Consider the following 20396-nt stretch of genomic DNA (forward strand, 5'->3'; position numbering starts at 1 on the left):
AATATTAGTGCTAGCTGAGATGCCTAGTAAAGACTAATAAAGAATTGCATTAATTATGGCCCCATACGTATAATGCCAGTTAAGAACGTAATATGGTGGCTACTTATGATGTCCAAAAATGTGCACCAATAGTAGTGCGTATAGTTTTTTTTAATGCAGATAAACTGGAAAGCCAAGACCAAACTTGTATGCAGGAGAAGAGAGAACTGTGAACTGTGAGTTCAACTCTCAGTACTTTTGCAACTGAATCTCTGTGGTTTGAAGTTTATTCTCTCTCCTGTGTCACTGCTTGTACTTTCAGGCATCTGCTGTATTTTACTGTTTCATGTTCACTCTCACCTGTGTAAGAGTTCTATTAATTTTGCTGCATGTCAAGAGTTAAATACACACCTTCATGCAGGGGCAAACTGCTGTGCTGAGCAAAGGTCTTGAGTCAAACCAAGTCAAACCAAGCAGCACATGTGTATGAATGGAAAAGGGGCAAAATTCATAGGTTACCAACAGAAGCAACAAGCCCTTTCTTTGCCTCTGCCAGAAAACGGGTGAAAATTATTGTGTCCATCCGGCTGTAATGTTTCCATCACTGCTGATTGGAGCTGGAACTAAATACCCCTGACTGCAGCAGAGTCTGTTAGCCTGAGAACGAATGTCGATTCTACGCTTTCCCACTGAAGATAAAAGCCAGATGTTAGTGGGTGTTAGTGTTTTTTTGTCCAGTATAAAAAGGGGCTTAAGTTGTCTAAGCTTGAGTGTGTCTGTATTTTACTCATTTTAGTCAATTTGTGAAAGCCTGAGCATCATAATAGCCACATACGCTCCCCTCACAGTGATGCATAAAATACCCCAGAAAGCCAAATATCCAGTGGTGTAAGTCACAATTGGAGCCTAAAATGTACCAATTCAATACAGCAAGTATATTCAGGGTGTTTGGTGTGGTTTTGACAGATAATATTACTGTATGCAATTCAAGCAATAAAAATGTAGATTTTTCTAAAAATGAATAACAATTAGTTGTTCATTTTAGAAGACCTGTATTATTTTCTTCCATGTATATTTACTGTTGCTCTTTAATAAATCAATAGCATCAACAGATCAGTAGAATGCTCTATTACTAAAATAACTGCTGCAGCCCAACTTGTGTCCTACACCCCTTTCTACAGTGAGTAAAATAGAGACACTTACAAATGGGACAGCGCATCCCTCTGTGACTGTCCACAGGGAGAAGGAAGATGGGTGCACGGTCAGTCAGAGTATTTTTATCTTGTTCAGACCCTCGGGGGCTGCAGGACTGCCTCTGTATTTCATCTGGAGTGGGAGTGTGCATGTTGTGTAGATGTCGTCATTCTTTTTCGCACAATACGTTCTTTATCCAGGGCAGGAAATGCCCACGGATGATTATCCAATAGTACAGCAGCAGGCGACAATCTGAAGATTACTATAAACTCCTCGCCCACAGTATAGACCTGTTGGTTATACAATCATATGACTCAGTACAACAGCAGCTGTTACTAATCAGTTAATCGTTGCAGTGGTGATGTCATGTCTACACTAATGTATTAATATGTTTTGATAATGTCCATGCTTTAGAGTTATATATGTATAAGGCACCAGGCAGAGGGGAGTGGGGTGGGCAGGGAAGTTTTTGGAGAATCTCCCTCTTCCTTGCAAATGCACTCTCTCTCCGCTCTGCCAGATTCCAGACAGTCTGGCAGTGCAACATTTCCATTAATTTGAGAGAATATTTCCAGGGGCGGACATGAGTCTGTTTGTGGACAGAGGGATCTGTGTCTTTTTCAACAAAGACTGATCTAATGTACACTTGTCTCAATCAGGGCTGGGTTTCAAAACCTTTTTCAGTAATGACAGAAATGTGTCCGCCGTTTAGAGAACGGAAAACTGTCTAAGATAACATTGAATGTCTGGTCAGATTTGTAATCTTTTTAGTTGATCAGACAGACAGCTCCTGATTCAAATCACAATTTTGCTAATTTTAGACTGCAATTTATTTAGGCAAAGGTCTTGCACAGCTGCTTGTGGTTAAGACAACAACGTCTGAGAACTTTGGCCTCCGAAAGAAAGGGTTTTATACAAAAACAAACATGTCCCTCAAAGTAAGGAATAGAAAGAAAACTATTACAGAATACTGAAACTCAGGTATTAAATCAGCACTAATATCAAAACACCATGAGTCTACAGGCAAGCTAACAGCTCTGAGAGGCTGTATTCAGGCACAACAGTGTTTTGAGCTAAATGCTACTGTAAGCATGCTCACAATGACCATATTAACATGCTGGTATTTAGCGGGTCTAGTGTTTACCACATTAACTATATTAGAGTGCTACCATGGTAACATTTGCTAATCGCCCCTAAACACAAAGCATAGCTGAGGCTGAAGGGAATGGGAGTAGTTTTACAAGTATTTGGTCAAATCCATGTTGGGCAAAGTAAATTTATACCTGATGTCAACGAGCCAGGGGATCAGCAAAGCTGTGACGGTTCATCCTGACAGAGACATGAATGTCTGTAATCAACCTCATGACAATCCATCCAATAGTTTGGCTGTTTAAAAATTACAACGCCAACACTAGGGGTGTCCATGATTAGTAGATTATAGGATTAAATGTCGCCACCTTCAGTAGATACCACCATAAATACTAGTCGATTAAACTGTTTATGAACGTGTTGTTATGTCAATTAAGTGTTGCTTCCACGATGTTACAATTTACAATTCATTTACCAGATGCTTTTATCCAAACCGCCATACATCTGTTATGTGGTCACCCACCACGAGCTGGTACGGCAGCCTCCCTCTCCCCTAACTAACACCCCTATGGCCTGGATGTCATTATCAGCAAAGTTGGAGAGATGACAGCTTGTAAAAACAGAGCGGTTTGTCAGTATTTTGATGTAGAAAGTGAAAACCAGGTTGTACGTAGGCTGTGTCATAATAAACTGACATATAACCACTTCACTGAAGCAATGCATAACCACATTCAGCACAGACATGGTCTTTTACTGCTGCACTGCTAATGTTAGCCACACTGTGTGGCAGGCTGGCAGCTAACATCAGCTCAATGACAACATTTACCCACAGACGCTGTGATCCTGCTCAGTCTGAGCAGATAACATATTTAGTGAGTTGTTGTTGTTGTGTTTTATAGGCTAATGTGTACATTTGAGTGGCATTTAAAATACAATTTTGTGATCAGTGGCTTCAAAATGCTCCTAATACACACAATATTTTTTGGACAATGTATACACACAATATTTTTTGGACCATGTTTAACATTATCAATTAATAAATTGTGTTCAATTTTTAACTGCTGAGCTGCTAATTATGTCAAATACCCCATGCTGGACTTCACCACACCACAGAGTGTATGTGACTGTAGCTGCTGCAGCAGTGAGCCAATCACGTGTCCATTAAGTTAAACTCTTGATTGATAATTGGCTGCGGCCCACTACACTAGTGTGGCTAAAAATGACCGAGCCCTAGTCTCCAAGAGGATGTGTTAATATGTGTGGACAAATGCGTGTGCTGTGTGTCACTGAATAAGATTACAAGAGCCTGTCTTTGAATGAGTGCCCAACACCTTTGTTGACTCGTATCCAATGTCAAGGTGTCTCGCTAATGAGCAGGATTTAACAGTCACAGTCAATCATGACCAGAGAGGCTCTCAGCTGAGAAGAAGAGCTTGTTAATGGATGATTGGGAAGCACGCAGCACATATGTGGGACAGAGCAAAATTAATGGAATGAAAAGATTTAAGTCTTTTTTAAAAAATGGCAAGTAATTGACTGTAAAAATCAGATTAAACGTTTTTTGCAGAAAGAAAGCAGGAAAACAGAGGAATAGTTAAGGCGGACAGAGAGAAAAAGAAGGAGAAAGACAGAGAAAGAGACTGGAATAAACCAGCAGAGAGCTGTGTGCCACTGTGGACCTCTGCACTGCCACGGTTCCCCAATCCAACAGAGCAGTTAAGCATTACTTGCCATACAGATGTATAACTTGTTTGTACTGTGCTATGTAGGTGGAGAGGTGCGACTGTGAAGCAGTGTATGTACGTCAATTTGTGTGTACGTGAGACAGAGTGAGAAACAGAGAGAGGGGGGAAATGAGAGAGGGAGTATGTGTGGTTAACTTGGAATGTGGGTGGCGGGGGAGGTCGCTGGTTTGACCGTTAAAAATTCCACACCTTGAAATAACATATGGATTGCAAACAGCTTCCACTATATTCCCTTGCTTATTTCAATTATAGATACCATATTTAAAATAATTAAATAAAAATGGCACTTAAATATTCAGTTTAAATGAATGTATCAGGAGCCATATCACAGAAACTTCCCATCTTAAATCTTAAGATAGAATCTAAGATAGGACTTTTCCTAATTTGATATTACAGATGCAAAACCTTACTAACTTCAGGAATCTTATCTTACTTCATCCTATCTTATCTCAAGTTATGAAATCCTAAATACTTAATCCAACATCATTTATTAATTTTGATGTTTGTTACCTAACAACCGTTATTTTATTTTAGTCATTGAAACATACTGAAACATACATTGCAAGATACAAAAACTAGAGCAAAAACAGCATTAACTTCAAGAAAGATGATGACAGTCTTGACCGCCATCCATTCTGTAAAAGCATTAATGGAGCAGCCATGAAGATAAATCACTACTGTTAGCTACTGTTAGTTAATACTACCATTAGCTTCTGTTAACAACCACTACCAGTAGCTAGTTACTAAGTTAAAAGAGAGTTAGGAAAGCTTAACGGTTATTCTTAAAGTTAGGAGAGTTTATTTAAGATTTTGGGAAGTTAGGATGCATGTGTAATACACTTTTTACTTTGGGAACTGTTGATCTGTAATGGCTTTTTAGTCCTAATCCTAATTACCATGGTCACCAAACCGTTAAGACAGGATCTGCAAATTAGGACTTTTCTGTAATACAAGACATATACAAGTTTCCAGACAAGGTCTCCCAACTTCTAGCCATCTGCCTTAGAAAGAAAATCTGTCCATTTAGTTCTCAAGACAAACCAAAGCCTGTTAAAGATGCCTCTCTGCATGGTGCGTCAATGCCTGAGGGGGTCAAAACTCCAGCAGAGCAACCGACCACACAGTGAGGTCGAGCTATATGAAGAGAGGAGGCTCCAGAACCAATCGTGGATGCTTTTGATCCCCAGCTGAAGAGGATGTCCAGTTTGAAAGTGCTGAGCCCCACAACATCTTTGACTGATGTTCCGCCTTCATGCAAGCCACAGATCAAAGGCTGAAGGTCAGCCTTAAAGGGTGAGGCACTCTAACTGCACTGTGACTCCACCACACACAACACGCAGCATGACAGACGCAGCCCTCTGCACCCGGACGCTAAACACAGGCTGCGAATATTGACATATGATAGGTGACCATGGAAAGAAAGTTCACCGGAGAGCTTACATAGTCTGCATAGTGAAAAACTCTGAATTTAATGTTATTCAAAACTTCTAATTAGCACTCACATATTCCCCAGAAACACACCCTGAGAGATAGATAGCGAGTGTGGTGACTGATTGAGACAGCTGCCAAACCATGCCAAGCCACAAAACACTTTCAGGAAAATAGATTACAGGCATCGCAAGTCGTAACTGTTTGCCTGCTACGGGGAGTTAACCACAGCGCCACTTCAACCCAAGACTCTCACATTGTTCCAGCTGGTTGCAATAAAATGACTGCTGTGTTAAGTAGCGTGTTGTGTGGCAATAAGTGAATTTGCAATCTGATTGTATGTATATAAAATAAGGCAGTCAAAAGCTTTGATACTTCAGTACTTTTTCAATACCACACTTAAAACAATAAAATATCCATTAATTTTTTGCCATTGGTAATTTTATTTTTTTAATAGTTTAAAATTCTGGTATCATGACAACTCTGGAAGAAAAACATTAGTATTGTTTTATTTATAGAAGTCCTTGGTGCATATTTAGAATTTTATGAATAATGTAATAATGCAGCTTGGTCTGCCATAGCCAAAAAGATCCATCGCCAATAAGCTCAGCAACAGATCATGTCTAATGCTTAGTAGGTTTGTCCTTCATTGATATACTGATGTCTTGATTTATGCTTTATTTTCCACTGTTCTGACAGTTCAGGACTGCCTGTTCTGGAAAGTGTGTTATGTCTGCTGTTAACTGGAATGTATACTACCAGTTTAAAAGCGTCTGGCTCAAAATGTGGATGAATGATAACTTTTTTTTATAGGCTAAGTCATTAAAGTAAGCCCTTTATAGGCTACTCAATACTGAGGCATGTAGTCATGGATCATCTAATGTCCTGTTACACCCTTTTACTCATTGAAAAACCCACTTCTCTGTGAAGACACTATCAAAGCAGCCAGTAAATCTCTCTTTAGCTGCTCTTCAACTGGGTAGGGGCCTTTTCTCTTGTCAGTGGATCGGGGTGTGCTGTTTTTCTTTTAAATATAAGTCGTCTGACAGGGCTCTGCGTAACATCCAGTAGCACTTTGGAGCAGCTCTACCTGTGCACTCTCAGGCACATTGGCGCAGTTTCCACCATTTTTTTCTGCCTTCTCCCTCTGCTGGATGAGTTTGAATCCTGATGAAGAACAGGTGAATCTTGATCCTTTAAATGCCTACATGTTGAGGTTGGCGAACTCTCGTAAATATGATGCAAACACAACATGTGGTGCACCTGCAAGCAGTGGTCTAATGGAGAAATAGTACCCCACTTGTTGCTGTTTCACCAAGGCTTATTTCCACTGTCTTGACGAGCAAGCCTTTTTAAATAACAACGTTTCCTTTTCCCAAGTTTCCTGCTGGGATATTTGAGTATTTATATTTGTTATGCAAATTAATGAAACAGGAGAAGCTGGTTGATTCACATGGCTGTTGAAGCTTGAAGAGGGATGTGTCACACAAAGTAGGATCATTTTTAAGACATTACTAGTGATGGGATAGTTTAAGAACTTAATAATACTTAACTTAATAATAGAGCCTATTTGCCAAAGGTGTATCCTCCTATGTGCTATAGAGATTTTCAAACTTTTTCATGTAAACAACACTCAAAATAGATGTTCATTAGACAACAGACTGTCAGTTTAAGAGGATTTGGTCTCAAGGAATGATAGTTCTTTTTAATTTTAGGTTTTAAGATAGACTAAAACTAAGATCACCAAAAATTACAATCAATCAGTGGCCAACCCTACCTCTTCACTTGCTTCAACTTCCAAAATATTCTAAAAAACATTGAAAAACTGGAATGGACACATCACTCTTTTCTGACATTTAATAGACACCGAAGGCCTAGATTAAACATGACAATTAAGTTTAGTCTTTGAAATTTACCGCTAATAAAACAATTTGTGCAGGGGCAAGTAAAAATTGACTTTGGGCAAGTAGATTTCTGACCCACTTGCCCAAGTGGGCAAAAACCACTGACCTAGCTCAAGGGTTCCCAAACTTTTACATGTCAAACTTCCAAAAAATGTGATAAAAGTTACAATATTCTGTTCCTCCTTTTGCTGGGGACCACCTAAAATCTAAAATGTACTCAAAGACCCCCGGTTGCCCCTGTACCACAGTTTGAAAACCACTGGCCTATGTTACACCCCTAAAAATGGTGGAAATTATAGTAGCAGTATGCTAGTTAGTAAAAACTTTTTTTTGTTTTTGTAAACTTTGCTAAACTTTGCTGTGATGGTCTATACTAGTTTTTATATTCAGAACACCTCCAGTTTGATAGAGGGGTTTCTCAAAATTTAAAATCAGCTATGGACATTATTAACTGTTGGTCACAAAAAGAGGGAAAGACTGTGACTTACTGTGCACCTTAACATTTATCATCCTGATCGCAGGAAGATTGTTTCACCTGACTAAATATACTGCCTTTCTCACAAGGGGAAAATGAGCTCTAATTCCCAGTAATAACATACAATGCAAGGACCATCCAGAAAGCTGCATACAGGTAAAAACGGTCAAGGTGTGACAAACCCCAGTGTGCTAAATTAACGTTAACAGCCTGTAGCAAACACAAACACATGGGAACACCCCAATAGATGCAGAGCACATACCCCTTGTTTGAAAGGATTATCTTGAGGAATCCTATCTGAGATATTTATTGCTAAATGTTGGGTTTGCAGATAAGCCTTCCTTGTCAATCAGTAATCAAACTAGGAACACAATGGACAACCCTTCTCCCTCCAAAGAGTGTGATAAAAAAAAAAAAATAATAAAAAAAAATAAATTCTCCTTTTGCTGGGGACCTCCTCCAAACCCACTCAAGGACCCCTGTTGGTCCCCAGACCCCAGTTTGAAAACCACTGGGCTACTTTACACGCCCAAAATTGGTGATTATTACAAAAGTAAAGTACTGGTAAACTTTGATACACTGAAGGTTTAGGGTAGTTTTTGTAATTAAAAATAAACTTTAATTCAATAAAGGGGGTGATTTAGCTGTTATTTGTTTATTAAAATTACCTGCTGACGTTATTAACCATTGGTCACGAAACGGAGGACAGGCGTTACGTTACATGTGTACGTTACCATCCTAACGGCAGGGAAATGGTTTCATCTGACAAAATGTGTCCTGCCTTTCTCGCGAGGGGAAAATGTGCTCTTATTCCCAACAATCAACGGGCCACGCAGTAAATCACGTACAGGTAAAAAAAAAAACAAAAAACGTCCGTTTAATTAACGCTAATAACCTGAGGTAAAGCTGAAACGACGGTTGGTACCGCGGCACAGGTACAGTCCAAACGTCACGCGCGGATCACTGCGCAAAGTATCGCCGCATAGCATCCACTCCACAACTGTTATCCGTCCGTTACCGTCAAACATACCTGCTGGTCTGCGCGGCTCCTCTCCGATGGCGTCCTCTGCGGCAGGATACGAAGACTAGGACATACCGAGTTAGCCAAGAGAGAGGTGTAGCCCAGGTTTAACGCCTGTTAGCCGCTGGGTCCAACGGCTGGGGTGAAAACGGTCCTCTATCCACATACAGTACAGAGAGGTTGCGTTCAGCAGCCTTGTACCGCTGCCAGCTCTCTAGCCATGAGTTAGTACGGAGATATACGCCCCCTCCAACCGCTCCATCTCTCTCCACATCGCTCCCTCCCTCTCATTTTTTTTTCTTACAAGCGGATAAACACGACTGCCTGCCTGCAACCTACAGCCTGGCACGTCTGTTACGCAACAGCAGTCCGGCACGCAGGTTCAGACTGAGCACCGTATCACTCACTTGATCTACCTTTTTTCAGAGAGCCTGTTTGGACAGTGCCCAGTGGATCTATGACGACACTGGCATTGACATCATCACAGCATGCAGCGCCACTATGCAGGTTCTGGGGTGTTTCTCGCACATTATAGCTGATAATAAACTGCCATATGCTGGAAACTGTGTTGTTAAAGTGGTGTGAAAGGAGTGTCATGTGGGGACAGGTGAGGAAGGCACTTGACATTTCTGGCAGAGTGGTGCAGCAGGAAGGAGGACAATAAGGCTGGGAACAGAGCTGTGCATGAAACCCTATCTTCCTCTCCTCCCCTGCCCTCCAACCAGGGTTTGTAAAGGGGATGGAGCCTGAGCTACTGTTTCCTCATGCTGCTGCACCTTGGCTCTGTGCCTGCCTCCTCTTCATCCCCCCATCTGATTGTTTCTCTCTGTCTTACACAAACACAACACTCCAGTTTGGACATGCTGCTGAGGCTGCAGCTCTGCCTCTGATAGATCCCAAATGCAGATATAAGTTCACAAAGTATTTCTAACTAGGAACCCATCTCACTCTGTATCTTTATTTCCCTCTTTGTGTCACTTTCATTAGATTGTACTCACTGTACGGCTGAGTCCTAAAATAACCTGTGCGGCTCAGAGGATTGTCCTAATGCCATTACATTACTACTGAGCCAGCAGGAGGGACACTGAAGGGTTTGGACAGGAGGAGCAAGAAGATGGTAATCACATTATTGCATATGGATTATGACTAATATTCTATAGGTAGGGGATAAGTGATCAAACCCTACATATTTAAAAAGAATAGGGACAAGATGTCATGTAATGTAGGTTATTAGCACATGTAAGCATTTTGTGTGTGTGTACCCCCTGGTTGTTTATCATATGAAATGATCCAGTTATGATGCTGCTGTAATAAGATTACTGTAATCCAGTGTACCAGAGGGAGGTCTGATTCATATCTGACATTCTCAAACAATAAAATGTCGCTGAGGAATCTCTTTTGCGCAAGTACGCTCTACTCTTCTTGTCTGAATGTTTACCAGGCATTGTTTGAAATAAGTGTGAGTAGCTCAGCAGGGCCTGAACTCTGGTGGTCCCATGTTCCTTCCTCCTAAAATTAGACCTTTTTTTTTTTTTTTCAAAATTAATGCCCTGACATGAGGTGTCTTCCTCTTGTCCCAGTTTTCAACAGTGTTCCAAATTAGTCTTAAGGCAGGAGCTCAAACCTACCATTTTGTCAAGCAATTCATAATAGGTGACTGTACATTATGACACAGAGAGGCCTCACCGGGTGTGGTCCTTCTCCTGAAGTGTAAACATACATTTTTCATGTGATTTTTAAAAAAAGTCCATCCTGTATGGCAGTGTATTGCTGCCATGCCAGAAAAAGAAAAACAGATGATGTAATAATGTGAAAATTTTCTTGTTATAACAAAATAGTTTTATGTTATTACAACACAACAACATATCACTTTAAACTTGTCATATAGTGTTTGTGACGTTATAACATGAACTGTTTCATGTTATAACGTGATAACATATTGTTATAAGGTGATAACTGATATTTATATAACAATATGTTATAAGAATATAAATTGTCATGATATAACTTGAAACTTTTTATTGTTATAACAAGAAAATTTTCTTGTTAGAACGTGATAAGTATATATTTGTATGTTGTAATACCATGAAAATATTTTGTTTTATACCATGGTCAGGATGAACACTCTGATTGGCTGAAAGATGTGCATAAGTTCTGATAATGGACATCTACGAAGTAGTTCCAGTGAAAATATCTGTTCACTGTTCCAAATTAATGCGCAGTCTCTATCTTAAATGAGTAACCATAGCAACAGGGACACAGCCAAAGCTGCTGTTTACAATTTACTGAAACTCTAAATTTACCACGCTGATTGCCTCATCTTCTGACATAAACAATCATCTGACATCCTGTTTGCCAGTTGACATTTTTTCTGTGAAAATCTTGATATTGATTTGAAGACACTGACATGGCTGGATAGCTGGCAAGGGCCTCCATGTCATCCATTAATCCCTGATGACACCTTGTCAGGCCTTATCCCTTACATAACAAATATATCGCGTTATAACACTATAATGTGATACTAATCCATTTTTCCTTTTTTGTTTTGCCCTCTGTAGTCCTGAACTAGCTTGTTCTACTGACACAAAAAAAAATTTGAATTAAATAATTAAAAAATTCTTGTGTGTTTACATGCCCCACTTATCTGAAATTAAAGCCTTTCAGCCCATTAGCTTACACATATATTGCGTTTGACTGACAGCTCCTGATTCATACGGGAAGTTTTTTTTTTTTAGCAGGCTTTAAATACAGTGAGAGGGGAGCAATATTTAAAGATTGCAAAATGAACAAATTCTTAAAAAGGAGGGAGTTAGCTGCACTGACACTGACACACACCAAAACCACACATGGAACTCATACTACCCCACACCCATATCCATATATACTATGGATAGTGTTTCTATACCATCTTTGTCCAGGAATGTGGTGAATACATTCCACTTAGTCATTTGAATTGATCGTAGTGGGGGCTCTGAAATTTAACTCTGCAGCAGACGGAACCGTTTCTTTCTCCCAATCTATAAGGCATTGAACCTTAATCACAGCCAGCCACGTGGGGATCCTATCAGATGGTAGAAAGTATTAATTTTCTCCACAGAATAAGCCTCTTTCATTAAGAGCAACCAAGACCTTCATATGCTAACGTCCGTCCTCACACATATGAGTCAGAAAAGCTTAAGATCTATAATGGCTCTGCCAGCTCTGTGCTCTCTGTCCTTCTCTCTGTGGCTTTCCCCTCACCCTATGGTTGTCTAGACACCAAAGAATAATCTCCCCGACTTGAGGCCCCAAAGAGAGACTTCCATGTGGGGGCCGCTCTCCCCCCGTCCCCCATGGCTGCCTCCAGCTGCATTGGGTTTCACCACATCCAAGGTGAATCAACACAAGTCTCTTTAAATTTTATCCATCTTAGGTATTGTATCAGAAACTGTTATATAATACATCTGTAACTATTCAGGAATAATAACATCCATCATTTTAAGTAGCAGACAGAGTTTGGATGTACATAGAGAACATTTTTTGGGCTCACAGGGAAGAGAAACCCCTGAAAGAAACTGGATATGAACAAGGATAATATAGATATTAATAATAAGGCAGACGCTATTTGCACCTGGACTGGAATAGCCCACAATGTTATTTGCACCCAGGGTGTAAAAATGAAAATCTATCTGACTATGAAATCTATATGACTCAGGCACAAATCATGGACACAGAAATGTCAAAGTTTTAGTCCCTTCCTCATTCTGATGTATCTCACATGTCCTGTGTTTTCCTGGAAGTTACAGCAACTAGTAACTACCTAGTAATGGCTAGCAGGAAATGCACCATTACCTTGAATAAATTACAGATTTCTCTATGTATTACTATAGTGGAAAATATCTGGGATAATGTAAGCACACAACTCAGCAAAATATATAACGTGTCTTGTGTTTTTAGACATTTTAATGCAAAATGTAACACATTATTTACCTTGCAAGGCAGCTGGATTTGCAAGATCATGCGAGAATCCATCTTACCAGGCTTCAAGTTATTTGTTTACGAAGCAAAAGTGGTGCAGTCAGTCAGCGTCCTCTGAGGGACTATGGCAGCTACAGGCTTTAACTTTGAATTTCTTTTTATTATTGAATATCTTACTTAGTGGGTTGAATTTGGTCATGCAATAATGTAAATTACATATTGAACATATACTCCAGTATTTGCCATACTTTTAAATTCCCGTTGTTTAAATTCACTGGCCACTTTATTAGGTACACCTGTGAAATCACAGGCAAATCAGTACAACTGTTCTGCCATTAAATCTACTTTGACGAAACCTATGATGACCTGTTATTGTTGACACTGTCATGAGGTGTTAATTAAATTGTTTCAGTATTGAGGTCATAGTGGTAGTGTTGTACTGCACTGCATTATATGAGAGGTGTTTCTAATATTGTACATGCATGTCTTTCTTGTAGTTTTGCTGTCATGTATTTCATATAAGTGTGCATTCTTATTATCTCTGTCCTCCTGCTTTGCATGTTTAAGTTAGCATCTAACAATGCAGCACAATGTTTTCTTTTTGTCATTTTATTTGTTTTAAAAGTCTTGCATTGTGGTCCTCTTTGTTGCAAATTTTAAATAGTAGCTGACAATGTCCTGAAAGTGTCCTGCACTAAATATTTTCTTTTCATATTATTGTACTATTATTCTGCATACTTATAAATTATCTTAGTAACTTTGTAATTTCAATCTTACATTCTGTTTTTAGTGCATCTTTGTAACATCTGTCTAGGGATTACAGATTAAAAAATAGCCTCTTGGCAAACTCTGGCGCATTCACAGTAATGTTTATTAATGTGCAGTCCCTGTTAAATAAACCAACAAATCAATAAATAAAATATTCTGCCCCCCTTCAGGTATGTAAATAGGGAGCATAAAAAAATGAAGAGAAAACTCTCAATTTAATGCATTCCAGTACAACACTTTAAGGAATGCCTGCAATGCGGCCTGGTAGCTCAGTTGGTAGAACATGCACCCCATGTACTGAGGGTGTGAGTCCTCTGCAGTGGTCGTGGTGTCCACTCCTGACATGTGTCCCTTTGCTGCATGTTATCCCCCTACTCTCACTCCTCATTTCTAATCATATCTTAAGCTGTCCTAAGTTTGTACCCACCACACATGATTTCTTTTATCTGGAGAACAAGCTTTTTAGGCCAAGTCATCTATGCAGCAATAAAGTACCTCATTATAATTATAAATACACTTGGATTAGATTTATTATTAAATTTTCTATTGATTGATAAATCTATCTAGCTCACATTTATATCATGGTAATGACCTCTTTATTATCTCTTGTTGTCTTAGTCCACTGTGGGAATTGTTGCTAATCGATGAGCTGCACTGCTATATGGCAAAACTGGATTTTCTGCATCAGTGTGATGACGTATTTGTCAGAGATTTAATTCACTGGACTAGCCAGAAACAAAAATAACCATCTTGTTGTTTTATCCAAAAACAGCTTTCTGATTTTTGAAAAATTTAGCAGTATCAAAACATATATATCAATATACTGATTCCATACTGTGATAGAGGATTTTATGTCTATCAGCCATTCCAGGGGTACTTAATTTTGAGAGTACATTCACACTCGACAATCGGACCCGCACATTTCTCTCACTCAGCAAAGACAAAGCCACCTCACACATTCTATCACTTTGGGACAAACTAATTCAATCTTCCTTCTGCACATCTGGAAATAGGCAGAGGCCTTTGTTCACTGCTGGCGCTCCAGAGGTGGCGCCCCCTGGTGCCTGCGTGTGCACAAAGGGAGATGTCCTTTCAACTGCACAGTTCCTTAGGGCAGAACACAAGCTGAGACCCATCTCTTATGTAATGCAGAGGCCACTGTTGTGTTGTTTTAGTCTTTGTATGTCAACATGCATGCGCACATGGCTTTTTCTTTAAAATTCATGCCCTAACCTCCAGCACACTTTAACCTCTCTGTGTCTTTTTTTTTTTTAACCCTCCTGTCCTCTCAAGTCTATTTTTACTCTGCTTTTCTTCTTCACCATGACTCTGCCCTAAAGCTGGGCCCCAGCTTCTGTCCAGCTCAAACTGGAGTGGGGATGAAAGCTGACTCACATATTCATTAACATGCATGGCTGCACACATTTCCACAAATAAACAACTTCTATGGATGTAAGATGTGCATACAGACACAGAGCGCAACAACTGTACACAGAATGCACCTGTGCACTTACGTCAATATGACAGAAAATATGTGCTTCAAATTAGAGGTAGAAAGAGGTTTGATAGCCATGCAAGCCGATATTTCTCCATATGTTTTAAACAAACTAAAATATTGCTCGGTCATTGCCCTAAAGGGACAAAAATAGGTCAAACGCCTCAGAGAAGCTGTCACCAGAGACAGTCATGCTGGCCCCCAGAGGTGACAGCAGATAACTGCAGTCCCTGCTATAAAAAGACCAGCTGACACAGTCAAGTAATGCCTATAGATAAACATACAGACACCATGGCACTCCACTGCCACCCAGCTAAACAGCTTTTTATGAGCCAACACACAGTCACACTATTTTAATGCAGGGAATGCACTGAGGAAACACAACACACCATTTTGGTGTCCGATGACCTTTTCAGACATGCATACACACGCCCTGACGTGTTGGTACGTGTTGTAACAAGAGCCACAGGGCATCACAGACTGTATTCACCCTGGGAAATAATTAAATTTATTCTCAAATTAAAAAAAAAAGGTTGACTTTAGCAAATAGCCTTCTATCTGACAGAGCAATTTCTTTTAATGCATACTGCCACCTAGGGGACTTTTCTGGCAACATTTAACAGAAGTGAGAGCCAGTATGGGCTCAGATGTAAGTTCGGATCACCTGCTGTGATGCTGTAATCAGTATTTAAATTAATTGTACTTCATGTTCACCTGCATTGTGAATACGTTGAGTTTTTAACGAGAAGGACTTTTAATTAAGTGAAACATGAGTCAAATTAAGATACTAACACTAAGTGAGTTGGGAACTTGGATCACGGTAAAAAATGTCCACTGCACTGGTCTCGATGATTGTAGTAATGTGGGCATTTTTATCTAAATACATACACAGAAAATAGTACACGTTATTTTTATTGTAGAAAAGTAGACACAGTAATCAACATAAACATATGTAAACAAAAACCCTGAGAAAAACGCTTTGTTTTATATGATATTCCTAACAAATTCTTTTATCATTTCATTCTGGTGGATTTCTCTGCACAAAGTTTGTATAAAAATAAATGGTATTGTAATCTGATGTCAGTCCTCAGGTAAAAGGTGTGTTTTTACCTCATACTACTCTCTCATTCTCGACAGACGTCTTTGCTTTCTTGCGAAATGCTGCCTTAGTTTTCAGTTTCTTCACAGTTCTGTTTCCTTCTGTCTTAATTTTGCTTTTCTTGCATATTTCCTCTTCAACATTTTCCTCTTTCTTTGGCTCCTCCAGCTGTTGCGTTTCTTTCAGCTTCTGGAACTTCTTGAGATCAGCACAGAACAACACCTAAAACAGGTAAAGACTCTGTGGTTACTACAGACAGGCTATAAGAGACAGAAACTCATGGGACAAGTACTGATGACAGCACTCACCGACTGTGCCCAGCCAGCATAAGGACCCCACAGCTTCCTGAAAAAATCCCCTGTGTAGAAATATAACATTGGACGATGTTAACAATTACAAAGAAGAAATCTTCAGTGTTCACAATCAGTGTCACACTGTCAACTGATGAAGTGAATAGAGTCCAGCTGATACATATGGAAAACTGATATGAAAACCTTTTTTTCCCTACATAATAATGCAGAAAATGATGCTTGGGTTGAGTTAAATTTAGCACGAGGGGGAACATTTATGAGGATAAGAGAAGCTCTCTGGCAGGTGTGATGCTGAGAAGCAATGCTTCTTGTTTTGGACCTGCCCCTATTGAATAAAAATATTAAAGCATTCATAATTTGATTGATACTGAACAGTACAGATGGTTATTAAGCTATTTATTTTGTTTTTATTTATTCTTTATTCTCTCAGTTTTCATCTCTAGAATTGGTTGACAGTTGTTTCATATTGTAAGAATATTTAACTTAAAGTTATTTGTTTAAGAAAGCAGCCTTCTCAGTATATTTGCATAGTAACATCAATGTAAAATCCACATAGAAAAGATGTGCTTTCATTCCATCTCAAAAATTCACTATAACAGCAACCATATTGGTAATCCGTGACTTTTTTCCCCATTAAAATCAGTATTGTCTAAAAAATCTCTTATGGGCCGGGCTCTAATGAATACTAACCAATATCTCTGTGAAGTTTATCAGTGATGCTCTTTTGTCCATTGCCCGAAGCATAGTTGTAGTCACGTTTAGCGATCTGCCACACGTGTGTGTCTATGGGCACAGCTTCTGCCTTATCCAGGGACATCAGACATACACAGTCTGCCACCTACAGGGAGACACATAATCTTAATAATTACATGTAAATGTTACAATTTCGCTTTTAGGAGCATATAAAGGGCTAACAAGGTATTTTCCTTCTACCTTGGTGCCCACACCAGGGAGCGTATGCAGAGCATCACGGGCCTGCAGATACGGAGCACTGCGTAGACCTTCAAGCCACTGGAGTCCGTGTGTGTCCAAAATCTGCTTAGCACTCTGCTGAAGGAACCGAGCCCTGTATCCAAAACCGAGATCTCTGAGACACGCCTCCACACTGCTGTCTGCCAAATGTAGAAAACAACACAATTATGATGACAATAGGTAGGCCTTGTCTGCTTGATAATTAAATTAAATTCACATTCACCAACCATTAAAATATTTTTTTATTTGGCTACTTTGCTCTATGTTGGTTTAAGATTTTTTTTTTCAACATTGGTAAATTGGGAAATGTCACAACTCCTCTCAGAAGTGTAGGTATCCAGCTGCATGAAGAATCTAGACATTTGAATGAACAAACATTATTGTTTGACATAAAACCTGGACCAAAATGCATGTAACACTCTGGTATCAACAAAAGAACTGAACTTATTATTCTACTTCCGTATGATGGAGGCTGGATAGTAGGGACACCTATGTGAAGTGTGGCTTTGCACCACTGAATTGAAGACATTTGTTTTTTCTTCTGCAACATGACTGCAACATGAACATATTGTTCCATTGTCCAGGATACAAATCAGGGTCTCCTGGTAGGTTTCTTAACCACTGAACCAAAAGCAAAAGTGAAAGATCAATTACAGACTGCCTGCACACAGCAAACCCTACAACACTGGTAATAACATTCTTGAAAGATTATAAACAGGTCTGTGCAGAAAGATTATAGCACCTGCAAGTGCAGATAGGGAAGGGAAGTCGTAATATGAGGTTTGATCCAGTTGACTCAGTGGGGCACCGAGAGCCTGGCATAGCCTCTCTATCATGCCCTGGATGCGAGAGATGTGGTTGTTGGAGGTGCAAATGAAGGAGAAGAGGCATTCAGTGGGGTCCTGACGCAGCATCCGCACACCTGAGGAGAGACCAAACAATATATTTAAGACAAATATTAACTCAAGCATCTTACTGTGTAATAAGTGATATCATGAACACACATACACACATACCTGTGAAGATGTCTGCAATGCGCTTGAAATGGGGGTCTGCTGCTCCCCACTTCTTGTACAGGTCCTCCAGGTTCACATTCAGCTGGAAGTAATCTCTCAGCATCCCTTCTTCCTCCTCAGTGACCTGCACTGAGGTCACAGCCACTGGCTCCTCTTCCTCCTTCAAAGCTCCTTTGAATCTCTTCTCTGACTTGTGTTCCATCTGAAGAGAAACACCAGCTCTCCTCTTCCTATCAATTCCCTCCACATGCCTGTCCTGGCTTTTGTAAACGTGGTACCAAAGAGTGTCATCTGTTTGAGTCAGGGTCCAAACTCGTCCTCCCATCACCCCAGTCCAGTGTCCCTCTGCAGTTTCTCTCCAGCTGGTGGTTGAGAGATTAGTTAATGCAAAGACACATAGGATTATCTATAACACTAGTTGCCAACCTGATGGTAAAAAAAAAAGGCATCAGAGGGGGTCAAAAAACCTTGTTGTTCAAAAGTTCCCCTCCTCTCAAAAAGATGTTTGTATGTATCTTCTTGTTCCCAGCAAATTTGGATTTGAGCTGCACTTTGCAGAATGATATCTGTGCAGAGTTTGACACTAGAAGGATGTTTTCACATACATCTGCTCATGGTGTGCCGACTGAAAACCCCATCACAAATAAACCATTCTGAACAAATGTTCATGAAAATGTGATGTGGAAGTGCATATATACTGTGAATAGAATTTATTGCAAGTTGAAAAAGTTAAATGTGTAGATTCTGGATTTTTTTAACTATGGAGAAGAAGTATTTTTAAAGATGTAAATTATATTCAGAGAGCCTTCACTCTTTGCTAAGTAGCATCATCCTGCCTTAAACGTAGACATTTAAAATAACCAAAGAGCTGACAGAACAGTTGCAAAGAGTCAGGGTGAAGAAAACACAGAATTTGTGAAAAAAGGAGCCTATTAAGTATGCATGGTTGTTAAAAATAAAAACAAAGACAATGCAGAGAATTGCATAAAAAGTTCCTAAAAACGACAGAAAAAATAATCTCTTATGCAATATCCAGATGAATCAATCTGCGTTCCCATTTAGGTTACTATTTTAATTAATTAATAGTTCATCCGTTGTTCTGTTTATTGCTATGCATTGATTATAGCTAATGTCAAACATTCATAAAATATGTCACGTGGTAAACTGTACCCTATTTCGTCCGTTCTGTATCTCTCCTGTTGATCATGATGCTGACAGACCACCTACCGAAAAGACTGTCCGCAGGCAAGGGTGAGGTCCAGACGCAGCTCTGATTTTGGACAGGCCAGAGATCTCCACAATTTCGCCCCCGATGACAGAACTGCATGTTTGGCCATAACTGTTAAGATGCTAACAGTTAGCCTGCTGTCTACTAAGAAGTTAAAACAAACGTATACGGACCTACCACAGTGCAGTGTGTATTATACAGCTCATTGTGCTGAGATAAGTGTTTGTGTCAGCTTAAAATATACCACGCATCTCTGTAAAGTGATTTTACGAGGAGCTACAACTTCAATGTACATTTCATAATAATAGCCGCCGGGCAAAATAACTTTCGCGGAGTTGTTTTGGCTAACGTCGACAATAATGGACAACCATAATCTTGCACTGCGTTGCGAGATTGAAAATGTTTGAGAAGAATAGTGCTCAAAAAGTGAAAACTTTTGGTATTTGTATTTTAAAATATTATTTAATATTAACAATAAATAACTATTGTCCGCATTTCATGTTAATAATTATGAGAAACTACTGAAACATCAATCTGATGCAATTTTGCTCAGATTCCGGTTGCCCCTCCCTTACCGATGTCAACACAAGTGCTGATTGGCTCTCTCGCTCGTAGTAGGCGGTAACTTCAAATCAGCTAATAGATGATTGGTCAATGTCTTCCGTACCTACGTTATCCTATTGGCAGTTTATTTTGTACGTCATTTTTCCTTTGC

At 39.6% G+C, this 20396-nt stretch overlaps 1 protein-coding gene across 2 annotated transcripts; it reads right to left on the bottom strand.

The window, feature by feature from the left end:
* Nucleotides 1-16048: 16048 nt before the first annotated feature.
* ogg1 (8-oxoguanine DNA glycosylase) lies at nt 16049-20218 on the bottom strand. Of its 2 annotated transcripts, none has more exons than XM_084720805.1 (7): nt 19681-20204; nt 18454-18815; nt 18180-18359; nt 17399-17577; nt 17156-17303; nt 16463-16512; nt 16049-16376 (listed from the first exon to the last, which is right to left on the bottom strand). In XM_084720805.1, the coding sequence occupies exons 1-7, from the start codon at nt 19788-19790 to the stop codon at nt 16167-16169; spliced, it is 1239 nt and encodes a 412-aa protein (XP_084576931.1). In that variant the 5' UTR covers nt 19791-20204; the 3' UTR covers nt 16049-16166. The 2 variants fall into 2 exon arrangements, with proteins under 2 accessions (XP_084576931.1, XP_084576932.1); XM_084720806.1 differs by having other exon boundaries at nt 16294-16394; nt 19681-20218.
* Between the last annotated feature and the right edge of the window lie 178 nt (nt 20219-20396).

This window comes from Lutjanus erythropterus, chromosome 6 (genome assembly GCF_056507025.1).
Source record: "Lutjanus erythropterus isolate fLutEry1 chromosome 6, fLutEry1.hap2, whole genome shotgun sequence".
NCBI lineage: Eukaryota > Metazoa > Chordata > Actinopteri > Lutjaniformes > Lutjanidae > Lutjanus > Lutjanus erythropterus.

Bases quoted from the DNA above. Each gene is read 5' to 3' on its own strand.
- ogg1 (XM_084720805.1), bottom strand. From the start codon at position 19,790: ATGGCCAAACATGCAGTTCTGTCATCGGGGGCGAAATTGTGGAGATCT. The intron at 17,304-17,398 runs GTAGAAGGAAAA...GTCTCCCTGTAG, and splicing joins TCCCTGGTGTGGGCACCAAG to GTGGCAGACTGTGTATGTCT. The intron at 16,513-17,155 runs GTTAGTATTCAT...ATTTCTACACAG, and splicing joins TAAACTTCACAGAGATATTG to GGGATTTTTTCAGGAAGCTG.